General features: G+C 34.8%; 2 protein-coding genes across 2 annotated transcripts in view; one reads left to right on the top strand and one right to left on the bottom strand.

Moving 5' to 3' along the window:
- The window catches only part of nlk2 (nemo-like kinase, type 2), a 148,667-nt gene extending 145,533 nt beyond the window's left edge, over positions 1-3,134 (bottom strand). The window contains exon 1 of the mRNA NM_001113485.3: positions 1,569-3,134. Coding sequence (NP_001106957.3) covers positions 1,569-2,044 — 476 coding nt within the window. The 5' untranslated portion in view covers positions 2,045-3,134. The remainder of the gene's footprint in view (positions 1-1,568) is intronic.
- On the top strand, positions 2,103-18,170 carry LOC141377978 (uncharacterized). Its single transcript, XM_087283428.1, has 5 exons — positions 2,103-2,164; positions 3,212-3,428; positions 6,219-6,387; positions 11,921-12,015; positions 17,500-18,170. Exons 1-5 carry the CDS (start codon positions 2,103-2,105, stop codon positions 17,656-17,658), a joined length of 702 nt encoding a protein of 233 aa, XP_087139554.1. The 3' UTR covers positions 17,659-18,170.
- The last annotated feature ends 4,759 nt before the right edge of the window (positions 18,171-22,929 follow it).

The following is a 22,929-nucleotide window of genomic DNA, read 5'->3' as shown; positions in this document are numbered from 1 at the left end:
AAATCAGGCCTGGAGGGCCAGTGTCCTGCATAATTTAGCTCCAACTTCCTCCCTGAAGTTGCTACCTAGAAAGAGGCTGTTTCTCAATTCCAAGAATGTGTGAAGACTGCTCTTGCCATCTCGGAAGAATGAATTCAGGAGACCACGAGAACAGAGAACGCATCCTGTAAGAAACTAAATGCATTCTTCCTGATGGTCACATGATCACGCATTTTTAATGGGAAATTATTTAAACATCACAGCATTCATACAACAATTTATAGTTCTTACCCTTTTTACAATATATACTATGCATAAAGACCTTACAAATATACATTGCACAATACAAATAAAACAGATTTTAATACGAATTTCAACAAATAAAAACCCTTTATGTGTCTTTGTAAAGCTTTTCATGGTAATGTTTACTTTCTCATTTAGGGAAACTCCTGAGATAAATAAATAAGTTATATCTCTGAACTTTAATAAAAAGGCTGCGCTTCCCACCTCAAGTCTCAATCACTATTGGGACTTCTAGAGCTAGTTTGGTGCTCAAGTCTGTATTGGTGCATCCTCGATACCAAGAACGCATCCGGGAACCTTTCCACATCCTCCGTTCTTGCGGTCTTGAGTTTTGGAACTGATCTATGGCAGTTAATTATGACATCGCTGAAGAACACATATTGAGAGACAGCCAGAGCTTGATTAGCAGGTTGAGGTGTGTTCAGTTGGGGTTGAAACTAAAATATGCAGGACACCGGCCCTCCAGAATCAAGTCTGGACCCAATGGCCTAGAGCACCACCTGATGTTAATGCCGAAGTTCTGAATCAATTCAATAGAGAATACCAAACTGAATAGACTTATTGCTACAGCTCTTATAAATGCACTTTGCTTGTTCGACTCTGTAGCAACATTTTAAGTCCTTTAGGAATTAAAGAAATGAATGAATCTAGTGACTTCTTGAACAAGACTCATCGACATGACATCATCTGCCATTTATCATGCAGACTTCAACTACTTTCCACTGAAAGCTTTTGCAACAATTAGTGGCATGGGTGTCATAATTACTCTGTTTTATAGATTACAACTTGTAGAAGCTGTTCACATTCTAGTACAACTCAAAATACAAGAGTTTCTGAGCAACTGCTTGTACCATGTGACCAGTAAATCACCTAACTGTGACATATTGATTAAGATTCTAAGTAAAGACGTTAACAATAAGTCCATACAAAAGACTAATTGCAAGTCAGCCGACATGAACAGCTGGTGTTGTCATCTCAAAATAACAGTAAGGTGTGAACTTATGCCACAGCTAGTCATGTGACAAACATGGCGGCACCCATGAGGGGTGTACCAGCTCTGTGTGACATAATAACAAAACTTTTTTCTATTCTGCGTATGTATTTTTAATAATCATATCTTGCACAACATTATAATAAACTTTTAAAATGCACATATTAATAGATCATAAAAACTTGTTGTTTAGATTTACATAAACATTAGGCTAATGTTCAAGAGCCCTTTTGAAGTCGTCAGAAGAAGCATTATTTAGAGCATTCTCTGTTAACACAGAAGTTGTTCCACTCACCAAACCACGCCGAAAGCTCCGTATCCGATCGGTCTGTCCGGCTCTATATCCAGCTGTTGTTGTAAGTGATGCGAGTGTTGGTGGTGGTGATGGTGCACCTTTACAGCGGCCGCGGCGGCGGCTTGCACCTGTGCTGGGGCTGCAGCGGCCGCCGGCCCCGGAGCTTGTCCAGGAGCGGGCGAGGGGAAGTACGGCTGCTGCTGGCTCGGGTTCAGCATCACCGCCGCCGCCGCCGCAGCAGCAGCGGCCGCGGCCGTAGAAGCGTGCTGCTGTACGGGGTGCACGGCGGCGGCCGAGCCGGGGTGCTGGAGGTGATGCTGGCCAGCGTGGTGATGGTGGTGGAGGTGGGCGGGTGGCGGGAGATGTGGCAGCTGGTGGTGATGGTGCGGGTGATGCGCTGCCACTGCCGCGGTGCCGCCGTTGTACGCAGCCATCATTTTCGCGGCATTGGAAGCCGTGGTTCCGCACAGAGCCATTCACTCACTCAACAGCCCGAAATGAGAGGTGGAAAAACAAAACAAAGAGGCGAACGAGATGGAGTGGGAGGCTGCCAAGATGTCAAACTCTCATTTGGCCGTCATAGAGCCAAACGACGGGTAAAATCAAAGCATAAATGTCCGGCATACATCAAGACGAGAGTGAAAAGGTGTCATACTAACAACTCTTCAGCTTTGATCTGACCTACTTCGGAGAATCTTTACGCGTTGTACGTTTCAGACTAGCAAAATGACAAGCGCGGACATCCAAGAACCCTCAAGCGGAGGGTAAACAAAAGAAAAGTAAAAAAGGAGAGAGGGATTAAATCAAAAGAATGCGCTCCCCCCATAATAAATCAATTCCGCACGGCCTTAAATCTCCCTCATGTCGGAGGCATGAGGAGCACCTTGCTTCGGCTCGAAACTCGGGCTTGCGCGGAAAGAAGGGAAATTAGGCGAACAGTACAAGTTACGGGGGATATGCAACATTCATCTTTTGGATTTCTTCATATTTGCCATTTTGGGCTCTTCCAGCCCTGTTTCCACCGCCAGGGCTGCATGCAGTTTGCAGAAGTTACGCGGATCTCAATCAGGCCACCGCTGCTGCTGACTTGGTACTTGCTCGCCAGCTTACTTGTTTACATGTACATTAAAACGCGCAATTCTCCCGCACGAAAAGACTGCTACACTGGATCGATCCGGGAAGCTTGTTTTGCAGTATGGCGCTCTGTTGCCGCTTTCTGTTGCGCTCGAGCCCTCCTAAGCTGTAGATGGATAGCTGCTCCAGATCCTCTCCAAATGTCAAAATCCTCTCGAAACACCCATCACGCTGATCAACACAGCAATCCGTTTCCCTGGAACAAGGAAAACATTCTTCCGAAGCCCTTCAACTTATTTTCCCCATCGATAGCGATGCGCTCGTTCACCGGCGTGCCGCGTTCCTGCTCTCGAAATCGTGGGCATGTATACATCCAGTGAAGAAGAAATCAAAAGAAAAACATCCAGTGTTCCTTGCAGCCAGAAAACAGGCGGCCAGCGTCCTCACCCCCTCGCCGGATGGTGCTGCCAGGACCTGGGAAGGCACACGCGCAACCCTGCCGTCTTGGGTACCCGTCTATTCCTTGTCCGTTGACAGCTCTCTGCACCAATCACCTCGCGGCTCTGAAGCAGCACAGCCAATCAGCGGACGAGAGGAAGAGACGCAGGTCCAGCCATAATAAACTGGCCCTTGTTGCATGTGGAAGCAAGCGCCATTACGGCTACAGCATACTGTAAAAGACAGTGCGAGTCTACGGAGCCGTTGAGCCGAAATGGAGAGCGAGGGGGCCCACGTACCCAGAGATATTACGCGAGACATGCCATCCAATTAGCACCTGCCGTTGAAGTGAGTCTCTCGTCTGAAAGGAGACACATGATTCGCTGTCCAATCGTTTTTCAAATCGAAGGCAAAATGCAGAACAAGGACGGTCAAACATTATACAATATTTATTAAATATAATACAGTTCGCGAAGTTTATAGTAGTTTTCACTCTACATTAACATACGCTTAATTTGAGTGATGCATAATATTTATAATAAATATGTCGGTATATTTAGTAAAACTACATTTCTAAACTTAATAATTAGTATAGATATTACAGAAACACTTACCACTTGACACTTATCATCTACCACTTTTACTTATATGTTAGTTTTGTTGTTTTTGTTTATTAATTATGATGTCCAAGTTTATAAATAAATAAAAATACAGATCATTACTTTCAGTTTCTGTTTGTTTCAATTGGTACTTATGTGTTATTCATTGTATTACTTGTAATTACTTTATAATTATTTATGAAACTTACTTGCACGTATGATATAAATAAAGCTTTATTTGAGTAATGTGTAGTATTCTAAAAATATATGTCGGTATATTTAGTAACAATACATTTTTAAACTTAATTATTAGTATAAATATTACAGAAACACCACGTGGCACTTATCATCTATCACTTGTAGGTATATGTTCATTTTTGTTTATTTGTTTTAATGTCCAGGTTTATAAATAAATAAAAATAATGATCATTTTACTTTCAGTTTTTGTTTGTTTCAAGTCTTAATTATATGGGTAATTCAGGTCCGTATAGTTCGAAAGATACACCCCTCACTGACAAAGGTCCAAGTTTTGTCCCATATATTAACTGGTCTTATTTTAACTGCTCTATATTATTTAATTAGGGGTTGCCACAACGGAATGAACCACCTATTATTATTATTATTATTATTATTATTATTATTATTATTATTATTATCATGTTTTAATTTTCTATTATTCAAATGGCCAAATTCTGACTGTGGAAGGTTAGATAAGCTGGCTGGTTTGTTATTTGCCAAATAAATGACAATAGGCTGTAGGTTTTCATTTAAAACTTTAACAGAGTGCTGTTTTTTTCTAATGGTATATGATGTGATATATTTGTGTTTTAAAAATAAGTATTTATTCATATTTATTTATTTAAAATATTTAGGAAATAGTTTTGGCACATCAAAAAGTGTTACAAACACCTGACCAGCAAATTCATCTAAAAGTTGTTTAAAATGTCACTAAAATGCAGTATATAAACCTCATAATTAAATAGAAAATGTTTTGAATAACTGCAAAATGGTGCCCATTTTGAGAAAAAAGAACCACCCCTTTCACCAGGCTGCCTACAGGCCTGTTATTCATTGTGTTACTTGTAATTACTTGTAATATATAATATAATAATATAGCTTTGTTTGAGTAATGTATTATTTTCCAAAAACTGTTTTGGTTTAGGCCAAATATTGAATAAAGTAAAGGGGTTAGACAGACCATATTTTTTTTTACCAACAATACACAATCCTCTCCTACAAATGAGCTCTGGTTGTATGATCGCCAGACCTATGGTTTCTATGCAGTATTGACAAAAGTGCCAGCAGTATAAATGTTACTATTTACCTCACCTACGGGGCAAGTTGTAACAGACAGAGGGTTAGTTGTAACACATGCTTAAAAGGCAGATTTGAATGAATTTAAATTCAATTTACTTTAAATAGTATATTTCCTCAGTACTTAACTCATTTTGTTATACTACATAGCACAGCATGTTTATTTATTTATCTATTGGATAAACATATTTGGATTTATTTGCATTATTATCCATTATTATGCAATGCATTTATGTGCATTATTAGCAATAAAAAATTCTATAAAAAATATATTTTCTATTTAAACATTTTTATTTAAAAAGCTCTTAACATCAAACTCGAATTTCTAAATTATTTTGTTAGTTTAATTGGTGTTCAACATTGTGTGGCTTATTTGTAACAACCTGTTACACAACTAACTCGACTGTGTAGTGTTTTCCTTGCAGTCGCTGTGTGTTTTTTACATCTTTTAAAATAATTTCATCTTTTATAAAAATAATTTTATGCTGCAAAAATAGTTTCTCCTGTTTCTCATCCAAATTTCGCAAAACTTTTTTAATTGGCAGGAAGATGTCTGCTGACACTATGGTTAAAACCTCTGAATCATGCCATGGTTTACCCTGACCAAACACCTTAAAGCTCTGTGTTACAATTTACCCCATGCACTTTGTGCCCCGCGCTCCCCTACATTTCTAAACTTTAATATTATTAAAAATATTACAGAAACACTCACCACTTGACACTTTTCATCTTTCACTTGTAGGTATATATTCTTTTTGTTGTCATTTTGTTGTTTTTCAGTTTATTTATTATGATGTCCAGGTTTATAAATAAATACAAATCATTTATTACTTTCAGTTTCTGTTTGTTTCAAGTATTAATTAATACAGTAAATATATGTGCAATTCACTTATTGTAATTGCTTTGTAATTATTTATAAAATTTACTTAATAAATATTTTTTATAATATGTATACTTTTATATCAAAATACTAATTTAAAATTAGCGTAAGTTATTATAATGTAATTAACAACTCTTTACTGTTACAATAGTTGTATTACACTTGTATTTGTGATGCTTAAAACCCTTCTTTCTTCTTTGACCCAAAGATGTTGATTTGTTATTTGTTAAAAATATTAGTTTTAGCCCCTTCTATCATTAAAACATTAGGTAACATCCTTTCATATACACAGAAATATCCACAGACAGCTTACTTGTCACATATATTTGTTCCTTCTGTTTTCAGAATGGACTTGTTTACGAGACTGGAAAACTTAATCAAGTTGACTTGAGCAGTTTAGAGTCTACAGCTGTACATTCCACACCTTTGACCTCGACTCTTATGTGTTTGCTTAAGGATAAATGCTTCATCTCAGCAGACTCTCACAGCGCCGCCGGTGTACTGAAGCATGCAGGTGATGTGTTTATTTGTGATATAACTCAAAGCTCTGTTTAAGCATTAACTCAGGCGTAAGTCTACACACACTCTCTGATTCATTATTTGATTTATTTGATAACAGAGTTGGTGAAATGAGACTACTGACCTGGTTTAATCTGCTCTTATGACCTTTTATATTATTGGCCGAAAAAATGTTCTTGTAATATCAAGCTGCCATGTGTAATTGTTATAATGTCCTGGAATATAACCACCAGGGGCATTAAAAGTCTGAAAGGAAGCATAAGTGAGCATCTGCAGTCTTTCCAGAAAGCAGGACTGCTGTACGTGTCTCATTAACTACTGGAAATATTTTAAACAGAATAATTAATCTCCTGCCCGGCTCCAAAATAAACTTGTGGCCTCCTTTAAGTGCAGGCCTAGTTCTTATGGATGAGTGGGACGTGTTCTAAATTGAATCAGCCTGTATGTATTATCAAAGGGAGGATGCTTAATTCCCCCACCCCCCAAAAAGAATAAAAAATAAAAAAGACATTTCCAGGAATGAATCAGGCCCAATTTGGACTTTTTTTAATCTGTAATGTAAAAAATGTAGCATCGTCCACCATTACCTAGCATCTTTTAATTTAAATAAGCATGCTGAATTTGCATTTCCACTAATATGTTGGCATTTCAAACATATGAATCCCCGGTTGCTATTGATCTTGTTGTAATTCTGAAACCATCATCAATCACCAATCACGTTTTCCATCATAGTGTCTTTTGATGGTTTATGTGTTCTTTAAAATTGTAATGTATTTTTCCTTTAAAATTTAGTTCATTTTAAATGCATTTGTTTTGTATTTAAGTGAAAAAAGTGTTAAAGGCAGTAATAATAACACATAAATGAGAAATTACCAATTAGATATGGTTTGATTTGAAAAAAAAAAGGTTATATGTTTATTTGAATTATTAATTAAATTTTAAGATTTATATTAATATTTGTTTTATTTTAGGGCTGCGGAATATTGGAAAAATCTGACATTGCGATATTTTGTTTTGCTGTGATATATATTATGATATGAATATAATATCACCAGGTGATTTTAATTGCTCTATTTTAAATTATTTTATTTATTAAGGTCAACTGAGATAATTAAATCTTTCTCTATGCAGTGCACTGGCATAAAATATAATAAATTACAAACATATATAATTATAAAAGTTAAAAAAAGAGTGAAATGAAATAAAATAACATGGTCATCATTTTAATATTGCTAAAAAATGTAATATTATTAACAACTCTAACAATTATAAACAATCTATGGAACAGAACTGAGTCTAGCAACGGAGTTGAGGATCCATGTGCAACTTTACTTAACAGAGAATGGTCAGGCAACTGTCCACATACATATAGACTATTCAAAGAGCATGGTCAAAAGCAGACTGGGGATCGGAGCAAATGGCAAACAGAATAAACAATAAACAAAACAGGTCAAAAACATGAGAAGATTAGACAAGAAATAACGCTTTGAAATGCTTACTGAAAACGAGACTCAGCCATGTGTGCGTGTGTTTGAGATGAATATATAGACCATTTTGAGTGATGTATACAAAAATAATGTTCCCAATGTATTTCCTGTTGTACATTTTTTAATTTCTATAGCTTCCGAGAATACAAAAAGAGCCACATATTGATAAATAATGTTATGGTAGCTGTTTTAACATTAAGTTGTGATTGAATTGCCTCCTGTTACAATAAATAGTTTGATAACAAGCAGGAAATGTCAGTGTCTGGATGACTGTCAGCTGTGGCAGGAGTGATTTAAGCAATGACTTCTGGGATTTGTAGTTCATCGCAGCAGAACTGTAGTCCGGGTGATAATTCATGTTATAGGGGTTTTGCACAGCCTAGATCGCTGGTAATCACCACAATCTAATTTTGCGATGTGACTATTGCAGATACACACATTGTGATATCGATGCTCAAACAATATACAAACAACTTTATTTGATTAAACAGGGATTCAACCATTTCAAATGAACTCAGAATGCATCACTTTTATAGATTTTGTATGCATTATGAAGATCAAATTACAGTCTGATACCCATATTTTGCAACTTGTCATCTTTCTTAGCGCTTTTCATCAGCAAATTACATCTGATAGAAATCTAAAGATTTAATTAATTGCTGACTACATTGCTATTTAGTTCATTGTTGTCTACAACACGCCTGAATTAACTGAATCTCAGTCTGTTCAACAATCTATCCATGACCCCGAATACTTCACAGTGAGATATACTTGTGCTAGATAATTGCTGTGCAACAATTTCAGCTATTGCTATTTTATTTATACCCTTTTATCTCTCCAAAAGGATTTTTTTTTTCGCCAATGCATATACAAAGAGCAAAACAACCAGAACGCACTGAAAATCAAGGACTTTTTGTAAAACAAGCAGCAATTATACTTGGCTAACAAAAGACACAGCTGCCAGAAACTAAACTAAAGGCAGTTTCCATAACCCACTGCACTGATGAATACATTATGGTCAAAAGTGGAGCATCTGAGCACTTTTAACTAGAATAAAGCAAATATAGAGGAACCCCTTTTAAATATCATTGTGTAGTTGAAGTTACAGCAAATTTGTAGGCTGCTCGCTGCTACTAACATTAAGTCAAATCAGTTATAGGGTACACTGATAAATGAGAGGTGTCCGGCTTCTTTTTATTATGCTTTCACATTTAAAAAAAAATCCTGCTAGGTTCCTTTTGCGTTATTTCAAAAGCAATAAACTTCAGGACCATAAACTTGGAGAGCAAGATATACACATGGATGTTCCTAAGTGAATTCATATCAGCCAGAAATAACTTTTAGGCTGGCAGGTTATTAATGAAGCAATGAAGGAGAGAGATAAGAAGCGTTTTGTCAGCAGCAGGAGTGATATTACACAGTGTTCATATAGATTGCTGTAAAATTCAAAAGTAGTTTAAATTTGATTCTCTCTGTTGGGGTGCCAACTAAAATAGGTGTTGTGAGTCACTTCAATATGTCTGATGTTTTAGGGAGTGATTTTTAAAAATGTTATATTTGTTTTTATTGTAATGAAATACAAATTTATTAAAACCAAATGAACATGGTATTTGTTTTCTGATAGCACAAATATGCAGATGAATATGTCTTTTATTGTTGCCTATATGTCTGCAAAATGTATCAGGTCAGATATTCAGCATACATTTATGATGTGTGTGAATTCGGTTATAAGTTCTTCTTAGCTATCTTGTATGTGTGCTGGATTATTGCTCCTAATTTGTGGTTTAAATAAACCTCATTATCCGCACGCCATGTTTTAATGCATTAAACTGCCCTGAAGTGGTATGCAAAATGCAAGCTTTTGTGTCCAGGGCTTTTGATGAGAGGTTCTCAAGCTACAAAACCCATTTTGGATATTTTATATGCGCACGATGTGTGTTTGATGTTTGTGCATGTCAAGAAATTGCCTTCCTTAAGTACACTTCAGTGTGTGTTTGCAAGTACAATGTCACAAACAGAATCACCTATTAGGATAATGCATCATAATGCATTATAGATTCTCCATTTTGACCCAACAATAAGCATTTTTATAGAGAATGCTCTGAGTAATTGTTTACGTTTAAGACTAAGATCACAGATCGTGCGAATTCAGTCTACTCTTTGCTGGTCTGAGACTTTATAAAGACACCTATTCGCAGGGATGTAAATGTTTTCAGATATCATTGTAGAAATCTTTGTTTAAAGGCATATTAATGGGTCCTTTATTAATTTATATTGCATTATATTGCATAACATCACTTTCAAAACTATTTTGAAATCTTTTTTTTTGTTACTAAGTGTGTAATTGTTGCATATTAGTAAGAGCTGTGTACGCAGCTATCATCCCCTTGGTGTCACAAAAGCACTAGTAACTGACAATAGGGACTGAAATATTGCATTCCTGTAATGTGTCTCGACTCTTGTGTGTAGGAGTTACATTGGTGCCATGACCTGGAGTTGAATTAGTGTATTAGTAATCCCCTTTTCCAGAGATGCTGGTTCAAATTGCACTTGAAGAGGTTCGAGTAAAACCAGAGGGGCTACATTGTTTTTTTGACCATAATAAGAGCGAGTTCCAGGATTGGGGGAGATAGTAAGATATATAGTGATGTGTGACAGAAGTGTGCAGTAGCAAATCTCCTCTTAAGGTCGAGGAACCCAGGAAAAAACTTTCTCACTATCCTTCGGCTTAGTCCCTGATTTATCAGGGGTTGCCACAGTGGTATTAACCACCAGTTACTCTGACAAATGTTTCATGTGGCAGATGCCCTTCCAGCTGCAACCTGGAACTGAGAAACACCCATACACTCTTTTATTCACACACACACACACACACACACACACACACACACACACACACACACACACACACACACACACACACACACACACACACACACACACACAAACACACACAACACACACACACACACACACACACACACACACACACACACACACACACACACACACACACACACACACACAGGGGCGGACTAGGACTAAAAATCAGCCCTGGCACTGTAGCCACATCAGCCCACATTATCACACCCACACAGCCCCACCCTGATGGTAAAATAATATAAGCAGTACCATATGTAATAGATATTTAATAGATATTTATTTTGTGTTTGGACTTGTGAGGGAAACCGGGAGGAAACCCACATGAACATGCAAACTCCACACAGGAACACCAAATGACCCAGCCGAGGCTCGAACCATTGACATTTTTGCTGTGAGGCTACCCATTGTGCTGCCCCCTTTTGAGACTATTTCAGTTCATTTTATGCATTTGGCAGCGTCTGATTTTTGAGCAATTTTTAAGTTTCTCTGAACTTTTTGGCACCGCCTTTCCTTTTTTTACGGTCCATCTCTGACAATAAGCTTGTGTTGAACCTAATGTTTGTTTGACATTCTTGCCAGATTTTGTTTACTGTTTGTCCGCGTAAACCTCTGATTGGGTCGGCCCATCTCGAAACCAGCTGGCCATTGCCGATTTTGCCAATGCTTAACAATTATTATTATTACTTTTATCATCATCATCATTATCATCATCATCATCATCATCATAATATTCACATCTAGCAAGAAACAAAAACTGTATGTAAAAGCAATACTTAAAAGAATTAATAAAAAATAGCATACCGGCCCACATTTAAAAAAATGGTCCAGCCCTTCTGGCATTTGCCAGAATTCCCAAATGGCCAGTCCGCCCCTGCACACACACACGCACACACACACACACACACACACACACACACACACACACACACAATGGACAATTTTGATTACCCAAGTTACCTGTACCACATGTTTTTGGGGTAAATCTGAAACTGTCCTGGCTGCAGCCCGCAGCTTGATGGCGTACTGGACCAGGTTCATTACTTAATGGATAATTGCCTACACCTCCCTCTACCCTAAATGCAACCCTCACAGTATTATGGTTGTCACCTTAGTGGGCGGTACAATGTCCACTATGTGTTTCTGTCCTTGTGATTACAGACTGCAGCGAGGACATCTTGGGAAATCCAGGTGAACACAGAGAGGGAGCATGCAAACTCCACACAGGAATGGCTGGAACCAGAAACTTTCTTGCTGTAAGGCAACAATGCTAACTCTCACACACACTATGGCCAATTCTGATTATCCAATTTACCTATACCACATGTCTTTAGGGGAACTCCACAGAAACACAGGGAGAGCATACAAACTCCACACAGAAATGGCTGGAACTAGAAACCTTCTTGCTGTGAGGTGACTGCTAACCACCATCCCCTCACTCTCATTTAATTCAAATTCTCGACTGAATTTCTAAAGCGTATAAGAAGTAAAATGGTTAATAAATGTGTCATTTTCAAGATGTAGCAGCATTTAAAATGCTAACAGCTGTCCTTATCGCAGAATGATCATCTTCAATGTCTTTATTGCGTGACTAAATGTTCTGCTATAATGAACATGATATTGAGTTGGATGGGGTAGTAACTCTGACCAGCTAGAAAGAGCTGTAAACCTCTAGCCTCATCTGGCCCAAGAGGCATACTTAGGACTGAGGGTCATTGTTGAATGTCCTTGTTAATGTCCGTGTCTCATACTAAAGATACTGGTTTGAATTCCACTTGGAGCTGTGCAATGTTTGACAGAGACGAGCTAGATAAGAGTACTAAACAGTAGATGTCGATGTCATCAATATGGAATTATAATCCACTACCCCACGCATGATCAATAATTGAATAACATGCATTTTTCATTGTTCATTCATTTTCAGTTTGACCAGCAGCTCAGACACACAAAAATCCTTTACAAATCACGATGACAGAATGAAGGACACAAAAGAAAACCGTCATTGCATCTTGACCAATATCAAAGCTCGCACCCACATAAACCTAATGGTGGACAGTGATATACCATTATCCCTTTTCCTATGATTTAGTGAATGGTTGAGGATAACCCAGGCGTGGGTATCTGCACAGAGAATTGGTGGCCTAATTAGGGCCTGGCATTGACAGTGAGTACTGCTTGGGGCACTGTGGTGGGGAAGCTGCAGGAATGTAGTGCTGAATAACTCCAGGCAGACCATAGTATGTAAGTGGAGCAGAAAACAGATGGTCCTGAGCATGCAAAAAAAAAAAAACATCAAAACACAGAGCGGTCCATTGCGTATAATTGTCCAAAGTGGTGGAGCACCAGCTTTAGTGATAAAGCCTCAGAGAATATAGTTTCCTCTTTAAAATTCTGGTTCCATTATTTTTTGTGTTAGTTGTATGGAATAAATATTTGGAAAGAAAACAAAGTTACCTCCTCTCAGTTACAAACCTCTATTGAGGTAGTGTTTTAAAATCTGCCACCTGTTAAGGAAGTGAAGTTAAATATAAAAGCACAGTTGTACCACAGGATAAAAATACACTAAATAAATAAATAAGTATATAAATAAATAAGTATATAAATAAATAAAATAAATAAATAAGTATATAAATAAATAAACGAATAAATAAATAAATAAATAAATAAATAAATAAATAAATAAATAAATAAATAAATAAATAAATAAATAAATAAATAAATAAATAAATAATTTGTGCCTTTTTAAAAGGGGAAAACAATTAGAAAGTGATGAGTTATTCTTGCACATCAGAATTTCAGGAATTATATCACTGAGTTCAGATTTACTGTTCAAATTCCAAGTTGACATCTCACAGTTGTCACCTTTTCTCTGGAGTGTGACTTAATTTTACATAATTTATATGATTTTCCCCCAATTTAAAGGCCGTCTTGCATTTCTGCGGTTGTTTAAGTGTCTTGAAAAGAATTTGTGTTTTAAATTCTGAGTGTCTTAAAACTGAAAGCAACAAATCTTGTCTGGGAAATAGGCAAAATATGCTACAAGCAAAATGTTCATAAGGTGTAAGTGTTAACTAAGCCGCAGGTTGTAACCTTAAACCATGTAAACACAGCACTGGAAGCACATTCTGTAATGAATGCCATTCCACTACTGCCACCATTACACTAGTACAAAACTGAACTAAAAATCAAAAAATAAAAACACAGCAATCCATGATTCCTCTTTATCTCATTATGTGCAACGCTATCTACACTGTCACAACAAACTGTCACTAAATGTTGTGTGGCAAAACCAGCCAAAATGACATGTTGAGCATTAAAAGTAGTAGATTGATAGATTTTCAGAATTCTGTTTATGGTTAGGTCATAGTACTTCTACTTCGCTGTGTATAAAAATAGTGTAAGCCTATGGAATGTCCCTATTTAGAAAGAAAAATGTGTTCACAAGACTAATTTATTCAAAATGTTTATTACTCTTTAATAATTGGTTTTATAAGAGTAATTTTTCCTTAATCAAACTACACTGATTGTGCTGTAGGTTTCTGACTCTAAAAATATTCAGTTTATTTTGTCTTTAATCAAACTTCACTTGTTGTGCTGTACTGTTTGTGTTTTATTCACTAAAAAGAACTGACTCATATAGCGTCATTCTTTCTGGAGATGGACTGCACTAATCAAACTGTATGATATCTACTGACTCATTAAACATAATCTGATTAATCAAACTACACTGGTTGTGGTGCATTTTGGATTTACTAAAAAAAAAAATCACAATCATTCAGGAGTAGGACATTATGGTGATGTTTACAGTTAAAGGGACAGTTCACCCAAACATTAAAACTCTTTCAATATATACTCACCCTTTATTTGTTTCAGACCTTTAAGAGTTTTTTTAGTCTGTTAAACACAAAAGAAAATATTTCGAAGAAAGCTTGAAACCTGTAACCAATGAGGTCAATGTTTTTTCCACTTTCTTCAAAATATCTTTAGTGAACAACATGTATAGTCAACAAAAGTAAGAAACTGATAAAGAATTGGAAACACTTGAAGGTGAGTAAATCAAGAGTACATTTCATTTTTTAGGTGAACTATAAATTTAATAAAAACATTTAAAATAATGTTAGGTGGCACGGTGGCCCGATGGCCCAGTGGTTAGTGCTGTCACCTCACAATAAGAAGTTCACTGTATCAAGCCTCGGCTGGGTCAGTTGTCATTTCTGAGTTTGCATGTTCTCCCCGTGCTCACGTGGGTTCCTCCAGGTGCTCTGGTTTTATCCACAGTCCAAAGACATGCTAGAAGCTAAACTGGCCATAGTGTGTGTGAATGGGAGTGTATGGATGTTTTCCAGTGATGGGTTGCAGCTGAAAGGGCATCTGCTGCATAAAACATTTGCTGGATAATTTGGCAGTTCATTCCGCTGTGGCGAGCCCAGATTAATAATGGGACTAAGCCAAAAAGAAAATGAAGGACAAAATAATATTATTTGGTTTGAGTATTAAAAAAAATAGAAGTTCTGTTTCTAAATAAGATCTAGACCACTACTTTGTTCAGAATTGGCTCAGTCAGCACCATTGATCACCTAATTCTCTCAGTTATTAAGAAATTGCAAAGATGTTGTTAATAAATTGTTTATACATTCATCTAGATTTAAAAATAAATAAATAAACTAAAACATTGCATAAAAATGTACAAATATTGTATTGCTTATTTTATGTATTTAGTTAATAATACATTTTTGTAGATTGGATAATAAATAAATTAGCATGCAAAGAATGTTTATATTGTATTCCTAAATTTTCTCTACCGAGTTATTATTTGTTTGAATTAATTATTAATTTATTTGTGTATTTAAATAGATTTTTTATATTTTGTTGTTTTTATTTGTTTATTTTAGGTTTCAATTAAAATGTATTCAAATACCATTATTCAGTTATGAAGAAATTACAAAGATATTATAAGTAAATTGTTAATAAATTATATAAATAAATATTGTATAAAATGTGCATATATTGTATTCCTCGATGTTCTCTGCAGTGTTATTATTTGTTTGGATTAATTTATTTATTAGTTTATGTAGTTATATAGTTGAAGTCAGAATTATTAGCCCCCCTGAATTATTAGCTCCACTGTTTTTTTCTTTCCAATTTCAGTTTTAGGAAAAGCACATTTTTTTCAACACATTTCTAAACCTAACAGTTTTAGTAACTCATTTCTAATAACTGATTTATTTTTTCTTCGCCATGATGACAGTAAATAATATTTGACAAGAAATATTTCAACACCTCTACACAGCTTAAAGTGACATTTAAAGGCTTAACTAGGTTAACTGGGTAACTAGGCAGGTTAAGGTAATTAATTAGGCAATTTATTGTATAACCATGGTTTGTTCTGTAGACTGTTGAATAAAATATATAGCTTAAAGAGGCTAATAATTTTGACCTTAAAAAAAAAAAAAAAAAAAAAACTGCTTTTATTCTAGCTTAAACAAAACAAATAAGACTTTCTCCAGAAAAAAAAATCTTTTCAGACATACTGTGAAAATTCCCTTGTTCTGTTAAACATCATTTGGGAAATATTTAAAAAGGGAAAAAAATCAAAGGCAGGCAAAAATTTCTGAATTTACTGTATATTTTAGTATTTAGTTGTTTTTATTTACGTTAATTTTAGCTTTATTTATATATTTTTCTTCGGCTTAGTCCCTTATTTATCAGGTTATCAGGCCACCGCGGAATGATCCACCTATTTTAGCTTTAAGTTTCAATAAAACATTTGATCAAATATCATTAATCAGTTAAGAAATTATGAAGATATTGTTAATAAATTCCATTCACTTCCATTAATCTGCTCCGAGCTACACAACATAATCAAACGTGGACACGATGTTGGTCAAATGTTAATTCAATCCCACTGAGGTCAGGCACTGACGGCAGGGACCCAGACTCACATTTTATTGCATGTACATTTTCTTTCAACCACCTATTGTTCGTCCAAGCCATTCGAACGTAACATGTAGTAAAGATTACAGAGCGGAACAATAGAACATAATCCGTACACGGCTCCAAGAAACAAAGACCACACGAGGAATGTCATGGAAGTATGTAATTGATTTTTTTTTTCCAAATTATGTGCATGTAAATTATTCATGGTTGGATTTAATGAATCCAATACTCTAGGTGCAAGTTTTAATTGCAAAATCAGGTTGTGTAATGGAAAAAAATGTCGGCGTTCACGCAGCTCCAGTCACAGAAGCCTTCAGGCCTTCGTTCAGACTGAGAGATCGTCACACATCTGGGGGCTTGTGAGTGTACATAGACTGTGAGTGTTACACTGAAGCATTGTTGATCCGCTTGTGGCAGAGAGAAAGAGAGCTGTATCTGCTTGGCTTTAGTCACAGAAGTACAGAATAGAGCCTACAAAGACATTCAGTGACACTGACCTCATACTTAGAGAGTCAGCTCTATTTAAAGCACAAGGAATCTTTCGACTGTCTATTTTTACCATGCCGTCTTGGGCATATTTCTGACGGGGGTGAGGAGGGAGGGAGGAGAGTGAAATCACTGGCGTTTGCGACAGTTCTATCACTTTGGTGGAAGTAATGCTTAGCTTTTATTAGAAATGTCAATCATGGTCCAAATATGGAGCGCTGTTTTTTTTAAATGCAAGTGGGTTTGTGTGATGCTTAATGGTATTATTAGAAACGAAGAAAGAACGGAGTGTTATGTTCCTCTTTTATCATCTGCAGATCGTCGCAGGAGATGCTGGGACACGTCAGGACCCCCAGGGGATTTATACATTCATCATTGATGTATTTCATAGTGGGTTTTTTCCCTATAGGCGCATGAATCAAGATTCTGGCCTTTTCCTTCCACAAACAAAGCTTTGGTCTGCATACAGTATGTGATGTAGATGCGTATACAGTACAGGTTAAATGTGATGTACCGTTATTAAGCTTAAAATATATTTATGTAGATTCAAAAAATAAATTAACAAAATAATGAATAAAAATGTTCATGTTTATTCATTCATTTTCTTCTCAGCTTAGTTCCTTTATTATTTAGGGGTCGCCACAGCGGAATTAACCATCAACTTATCCAGCATATGTTTTACGCAGCGGAGGCCCTTCCAACCGCAACCCAGCTCTGAGAAACACCCATACACTACTGCTTTCACACACATACACTAAAGCCAATGTAGCCTATTCAATTCACCTATAGCGCATGTCTTTGGACTGTGGCTTGAACCAGCGACTTTCTTGCTGTGATGCGATTGTGGTACTCCATGCACTACCATGACTACCATTTATATTAGTTTACGTAAACAAGTTTGTATCTTTTTCTAAGTTGATAATTCATTTTTTGAAGATTGAATCAAAAATAAATAAATAAACATGCATGAATGTGTGTACAGTATATGTTGTATTGCTTTCATGTTCTCTACAGTGTTATTATTAGTTTGAATTCATTTGTATGTTAGTTCATGTATTTCTGTGTTTTTATATTGTTTAAAGTTGATAATACATTTTTCTAGATAAACTAAATAAACATGCTTAAATGCTTGTATATAATGTATTAAATGTAAAAAATAGTTATTGAACTTTTAAATAGCTGCTTTCTTATTGTGTAGTTTCATATGAAATTATTACTCGTCATTATTGCTTTTATTAATATTACCATTTTTAATCATAATAATAATAAAAATAATAATAATGATTATTATTAGAGTGATTTCTGAAGAATCATGTGACTCTGAAGACTGGAGTAATGAAGCTGAAAATTCAGCATTAAATCACTGGAATAAATTATTAAATTAAATTATAAACTACTTCTGAACAGTTATTTTATAGAGCAATAACGTTTCACAATTTGCCAATTTATACTGTATTTTTGATTACATAAATGCAGCCTTGGTGAGCAGGGGAAGCTTTAAAACATTTAAAAATCTTACTGACCCCAAACTTCCAAACTTTTGACTGGTATTGTACCGTATATAATTTTGTTGCTTTCGCCTTTTTTGCCTGTTTTTCTATAGTTTTTATTTACATTTATATTAGCTATACATTTCGATAAAAATATTAATAAAATAATGCATAACAATGTGTATATACTGTATTTTATATTGTGTAATATTGACTCTATAATATACTTTGAGTTAGTTTGATCTATTTACTTCATATACATATTTAGCCTACCTTTTTTCAACTTCCTTTGTTTATGCTGCATGATTTCACCTTAAAGACCATGAAAATAACTAATTATTTGCTATAAAAGTGATTTTACTGATCATTCATTTATTAAAGATAATTTAATATTTTAATATGATCATAAAATATCATCATTATAATATTTTATTTTTAAATAAAGTGAATGTTTTCTCATACACTCAGTGGGATCTCTGTAGGTAATCTTGTAGTCTGTTTTTACTCTTAATGTTGGCTTGTGTGCTCTTCTTAACAGTTAATTTCAGGATTGACTAATAAGAAAGCTTTAAAAACTGTAAAAATCTTAAGATTTTAAGATCTTTGTATAAGTCATTTTAAAATAACCCTTGTAAGAGCAAAAATGTTTGTTTTTTTTTCTCCTTTCTCTCCTGTTTTATTTATCAATTGATATTGCTCTTTATGTTGTATGTAGGATACTGTTCTGTATGTTTCTGCATTCTGCAATAAAAATAAATAAATAAATAAATAAATAAATAAATAAATAAATAAATAAATAAATAAATAAATAAATAAATAAATAAATAAATAAAAATACATTTTGGCTTATGTGCTTGTCTTGCACTTTATGATGGACAACAGCTACATCTAGTGGTGCACTCCTTTATTCCTACTGAGGTGGCGTTTCGCCCCTCATAAAATATTTCCTAATAAAACATGAGAAGGGGTTGTTAAAATAGATTTCTAAATTTAATAGTCAAGCAAACAATAGAGTACAATAGAGTATAAGGCCAATTGCCAAATAACCACCAATGTTTAATTAGTTCTCGTCCATGTCTTTCTAGCAGTTCAAACTCAGACATGCTCATCTTTTGACTCACCTTTTTTAACAGCAGTGCCAGGCCAGAGACTCCAAAGGGGTTCCGGCGGGACTTTCCGCGGGGGAAAACACAGCTTCCGTTTGTCCTGTTTATAATGCTATAATAACAGCAAGTCAGGGTTATAAAAGTGAATGCGGAAATAGAAGGTGGCGTGTGGTGCTGTAAATCTGAGAAGGTGAGGTATAAATGTTAAAGCAATTTTTTAGAGTTCAAGATCAGTCGCGCCCCAAAACTAACGTCTGACTAAACAACCAAAGGTACAAAAAGGCATTCAAAATGGCGTTTAGGATAATTTAAAAGCAAATATGAATTTTATTTACGCATTTACATTATAACCTGTAATGTTAAATATTATTTGAAGTGTTTTTAATTACTTTTGACGTTACTGGAAAAGATTTTACTGGATTTCAGGCTACCTCTCTCTGGCAACTGCTTTACTTTTTAAGCTGCCTTAAAAACATAAAATACTTGCAATTAAAAAACAAAACAAAACGATAACATATTTATTATTATATTTGGAGTGATTGGTATCTTAAAGGAGTTGTTCACCCAAAAATGAAAATTCAGTCATTGTTCACTCACTCTCAGTGTTGGGGAAAGGTACTTTAGAAAGTAGGACATAGGAAGTGCATTACAATATTGAGTTACTCCCCATAAAGTTACTAGTTGCGTTACTTGGTTACTTTTTTAATGGTAAGTAATGTGTAACGTTACATTTGAGTTACTTTCTGACCTGGCTGAGGCTTGATCTCTTTCAGAACTTGCAGGCATTTCTTCTTCTTCTTTTTTTATTTAAATAAAGAAGCTCTGCAATTAACAACACACTGTTTAGTCTTCATTTACCTTTAAAAAAACACATACAAAAAAAATGAATGTAGGATGTTATCTTCAGAGAACTTCCTGACCTCAGAGCTATACATGCCATATACACAGATCAATGAAAGTTTAAAGCAATGCGTTTGCTACTTTTGTACTTTTTGTCTTATTAAAAAGTAAAATCGCTGTGCGTTCAGATAATCCTCTTTTCCTTTTCTTTCATGTGTTCAGAATGATGACAATATTTGCGGTGTTCATTTCTGTCTGTTCCTGCATTCTTTTATTGGGTGGGATTGAACGTGACTTTATTTATTTTACTTATTGTTTATTTTTTAAAAGGGAATTAACTAAACTAAATGCATAACTCATTGCATTTTTTAAAATAACTACAATATTATTATTTTTTAAAGTAATGCATTACTTTACTCGTTACTTTAAAAAGTAATATTAATATTAATAATGCATTATTCCCCACAACACTGCTCACTCTTCTTTTTTCAAAGCTTTATAAGTTTTTCAATTAAAGACAAAAGTAGATATAACGGGTAATAATCGACTTCTATAGTAGAAGTCTTAGCTATAGTATAGCTTTTTTTTAATTATCTTATTTTTGTTGTTCAACAGAACAAGAAACTCATAAAGATTTGGAACCACTTAAGGGGAGGTAAATGTTCATTTTTGGGTGAACTGTCCCTTTAACCAACATTAAGGTCCCAATACCAAAATAAATTGAACCCAGAAAATGTCTTTAAAATGCTAAAAAATGTAACAATTTAAAACATTGCTGGCTTAGTCAATGCTAATATCAAGCACTAACAATCTTCTACAGCATTTATTAATCATAATTTATGATTTACAAATTCATTAAACATGAAAGTGGTGCTTATTGATGTACTGCGAGTTAACAACTAACAATGAACTTCACTTTCATTAACTACACTGTTAATATCCTGTAGAATCTACAGCAGGGGTCACCAACCTTTATGAAACTGAGAGCTACTTCTTGGATACCAATTAATGTCGAGGGCTACCAGTTTGATAAACGCTTCTCAAATAACAAATTTGCTCAATTTACTTTTAATTATACTTTATGATTTTGGTAATAATTAATGATATTCATCCATGTGAAGACACTGATCATGTTAATGATTCTCACAAAAGTTATCAACAATGATTTAACAGGGTAGGAAATACCCTGCATTTATTTATTTTTATATATTTCTGCAAATATTTACATTTTTAAATGATTACTTCTATATTAGATGAAGCTTACTGGTAAGTGGCGCTATGGTGAGCTATTTTTAGAACAGGCCTGCGGGCAACACATGTGATCCTCCACCAGGTAGCCCGCGGGCACAATGTTGGTGACCCCTGATCTACAGTAACCTACTGGTACCAATTATGGCAAAAATACTCTAAATTAACATTTCAGCACCATTTATGTTGCTAAATCTGTATTTGCAGTATTGCATATCTTTACTGTAAAACATACTGTTATTTTGATAAAAAAACCTCAAAATGCAGTAACATACTTTGTATACAGTAAATACTGTATATACATACTGTCTTACAGTAAAATATAGTTCATATTACAGTTAAATACTGTGTAACTTACAAAAATTGTTAACTGTTACATTAAAAAAATTATTAAAATACAGTCGAAGTCAGCATTATTAGCCACACTTAGATTTTTTATTTTATATTTCCAAATGATGTTTAACAGAGCAAGGACGTTTTCACAGTATGTCTGATAATATTTTTTTCTTTTGAAGAAAGCCGTGTTTTATTTCAGCTACAATAAAAGCAGTTTTACATTTTTTTAAACACCATTTTAAGGACAAAATTATTAGCCCCTTTAAGCTATATATATTTTTTCGAAAGTCTACAGAACAAACCATAGGTATACAATAACTTTCTTAATTACCCTAACCTGCCTAGTTAACCTAATTAACCTAGTTACACTTTTAAATACCACTTTAAGCTGTATAGAAGTGTCTTGGAAAAACATTTAGTAAATTGTTTATTGTCATCATGGCAAAGATAAAATAATTTAGTTATTAGTAATGAGTTATTAAAACTGTTATGTTTAGAAATGTGTTGACAAAAATCTGCTCTCTGTTACACAAAAATTGGGGAAAAAAATAAACAGGGGGGGGGTAATAATTCTGACTTCAACTGTATACAGTGATGTATTGTTTATTGTATTTTCATATCAGTAAATACATTAACATGGATCATTATTTTAATGTGTTTTCAAAAAGACACATGTAGACATCAAATTAAAAGGCAGACCTATTGTAAATTCAAAACAAGACAGGAG

This window comes from Danio rerio, chromosome 15 (assembly GCF_052040795.2).
Source record: "Danio rerio strain M-AB ecotype USA chromosome 15, GRCz13ab, whole genome shotgun sequence".
Lineage (NCBI taxonomy): Eukaryota > Metazoa > Chordata > Actinopteri > Cypriniformes > Danionidae > Danio > Danio rerio.
This window is presented reverse-complemented; position numbering and strand designations above follow the sequence as displayed.

Excerpts from the sequence above, each read along its gene's own strand:
- LOC141377978 (XM_087283428.1), top strand. The coding sequence starts at position 2,103 with ATGGAGTGGGAGGCTGCCAAGATGTCAAACTCTCATTTGGCCGTCATA. Across the intron at positions 2,165-3,211 it reads GTCATAGAGCCAAACGACGG|CAGCACAGCCAATCAGCGGA; the intron begins GTAAAATCAAAG and ends GCGGCTCTGAAG. Across the intron at positions 12,016-17,499 it reads GAACCAGAAACTTTCTTGCT|ATCGTCGCAGGAGATGCTGG; the intron begins GTAAGGCAACAA and ends TATCATCTGCAG.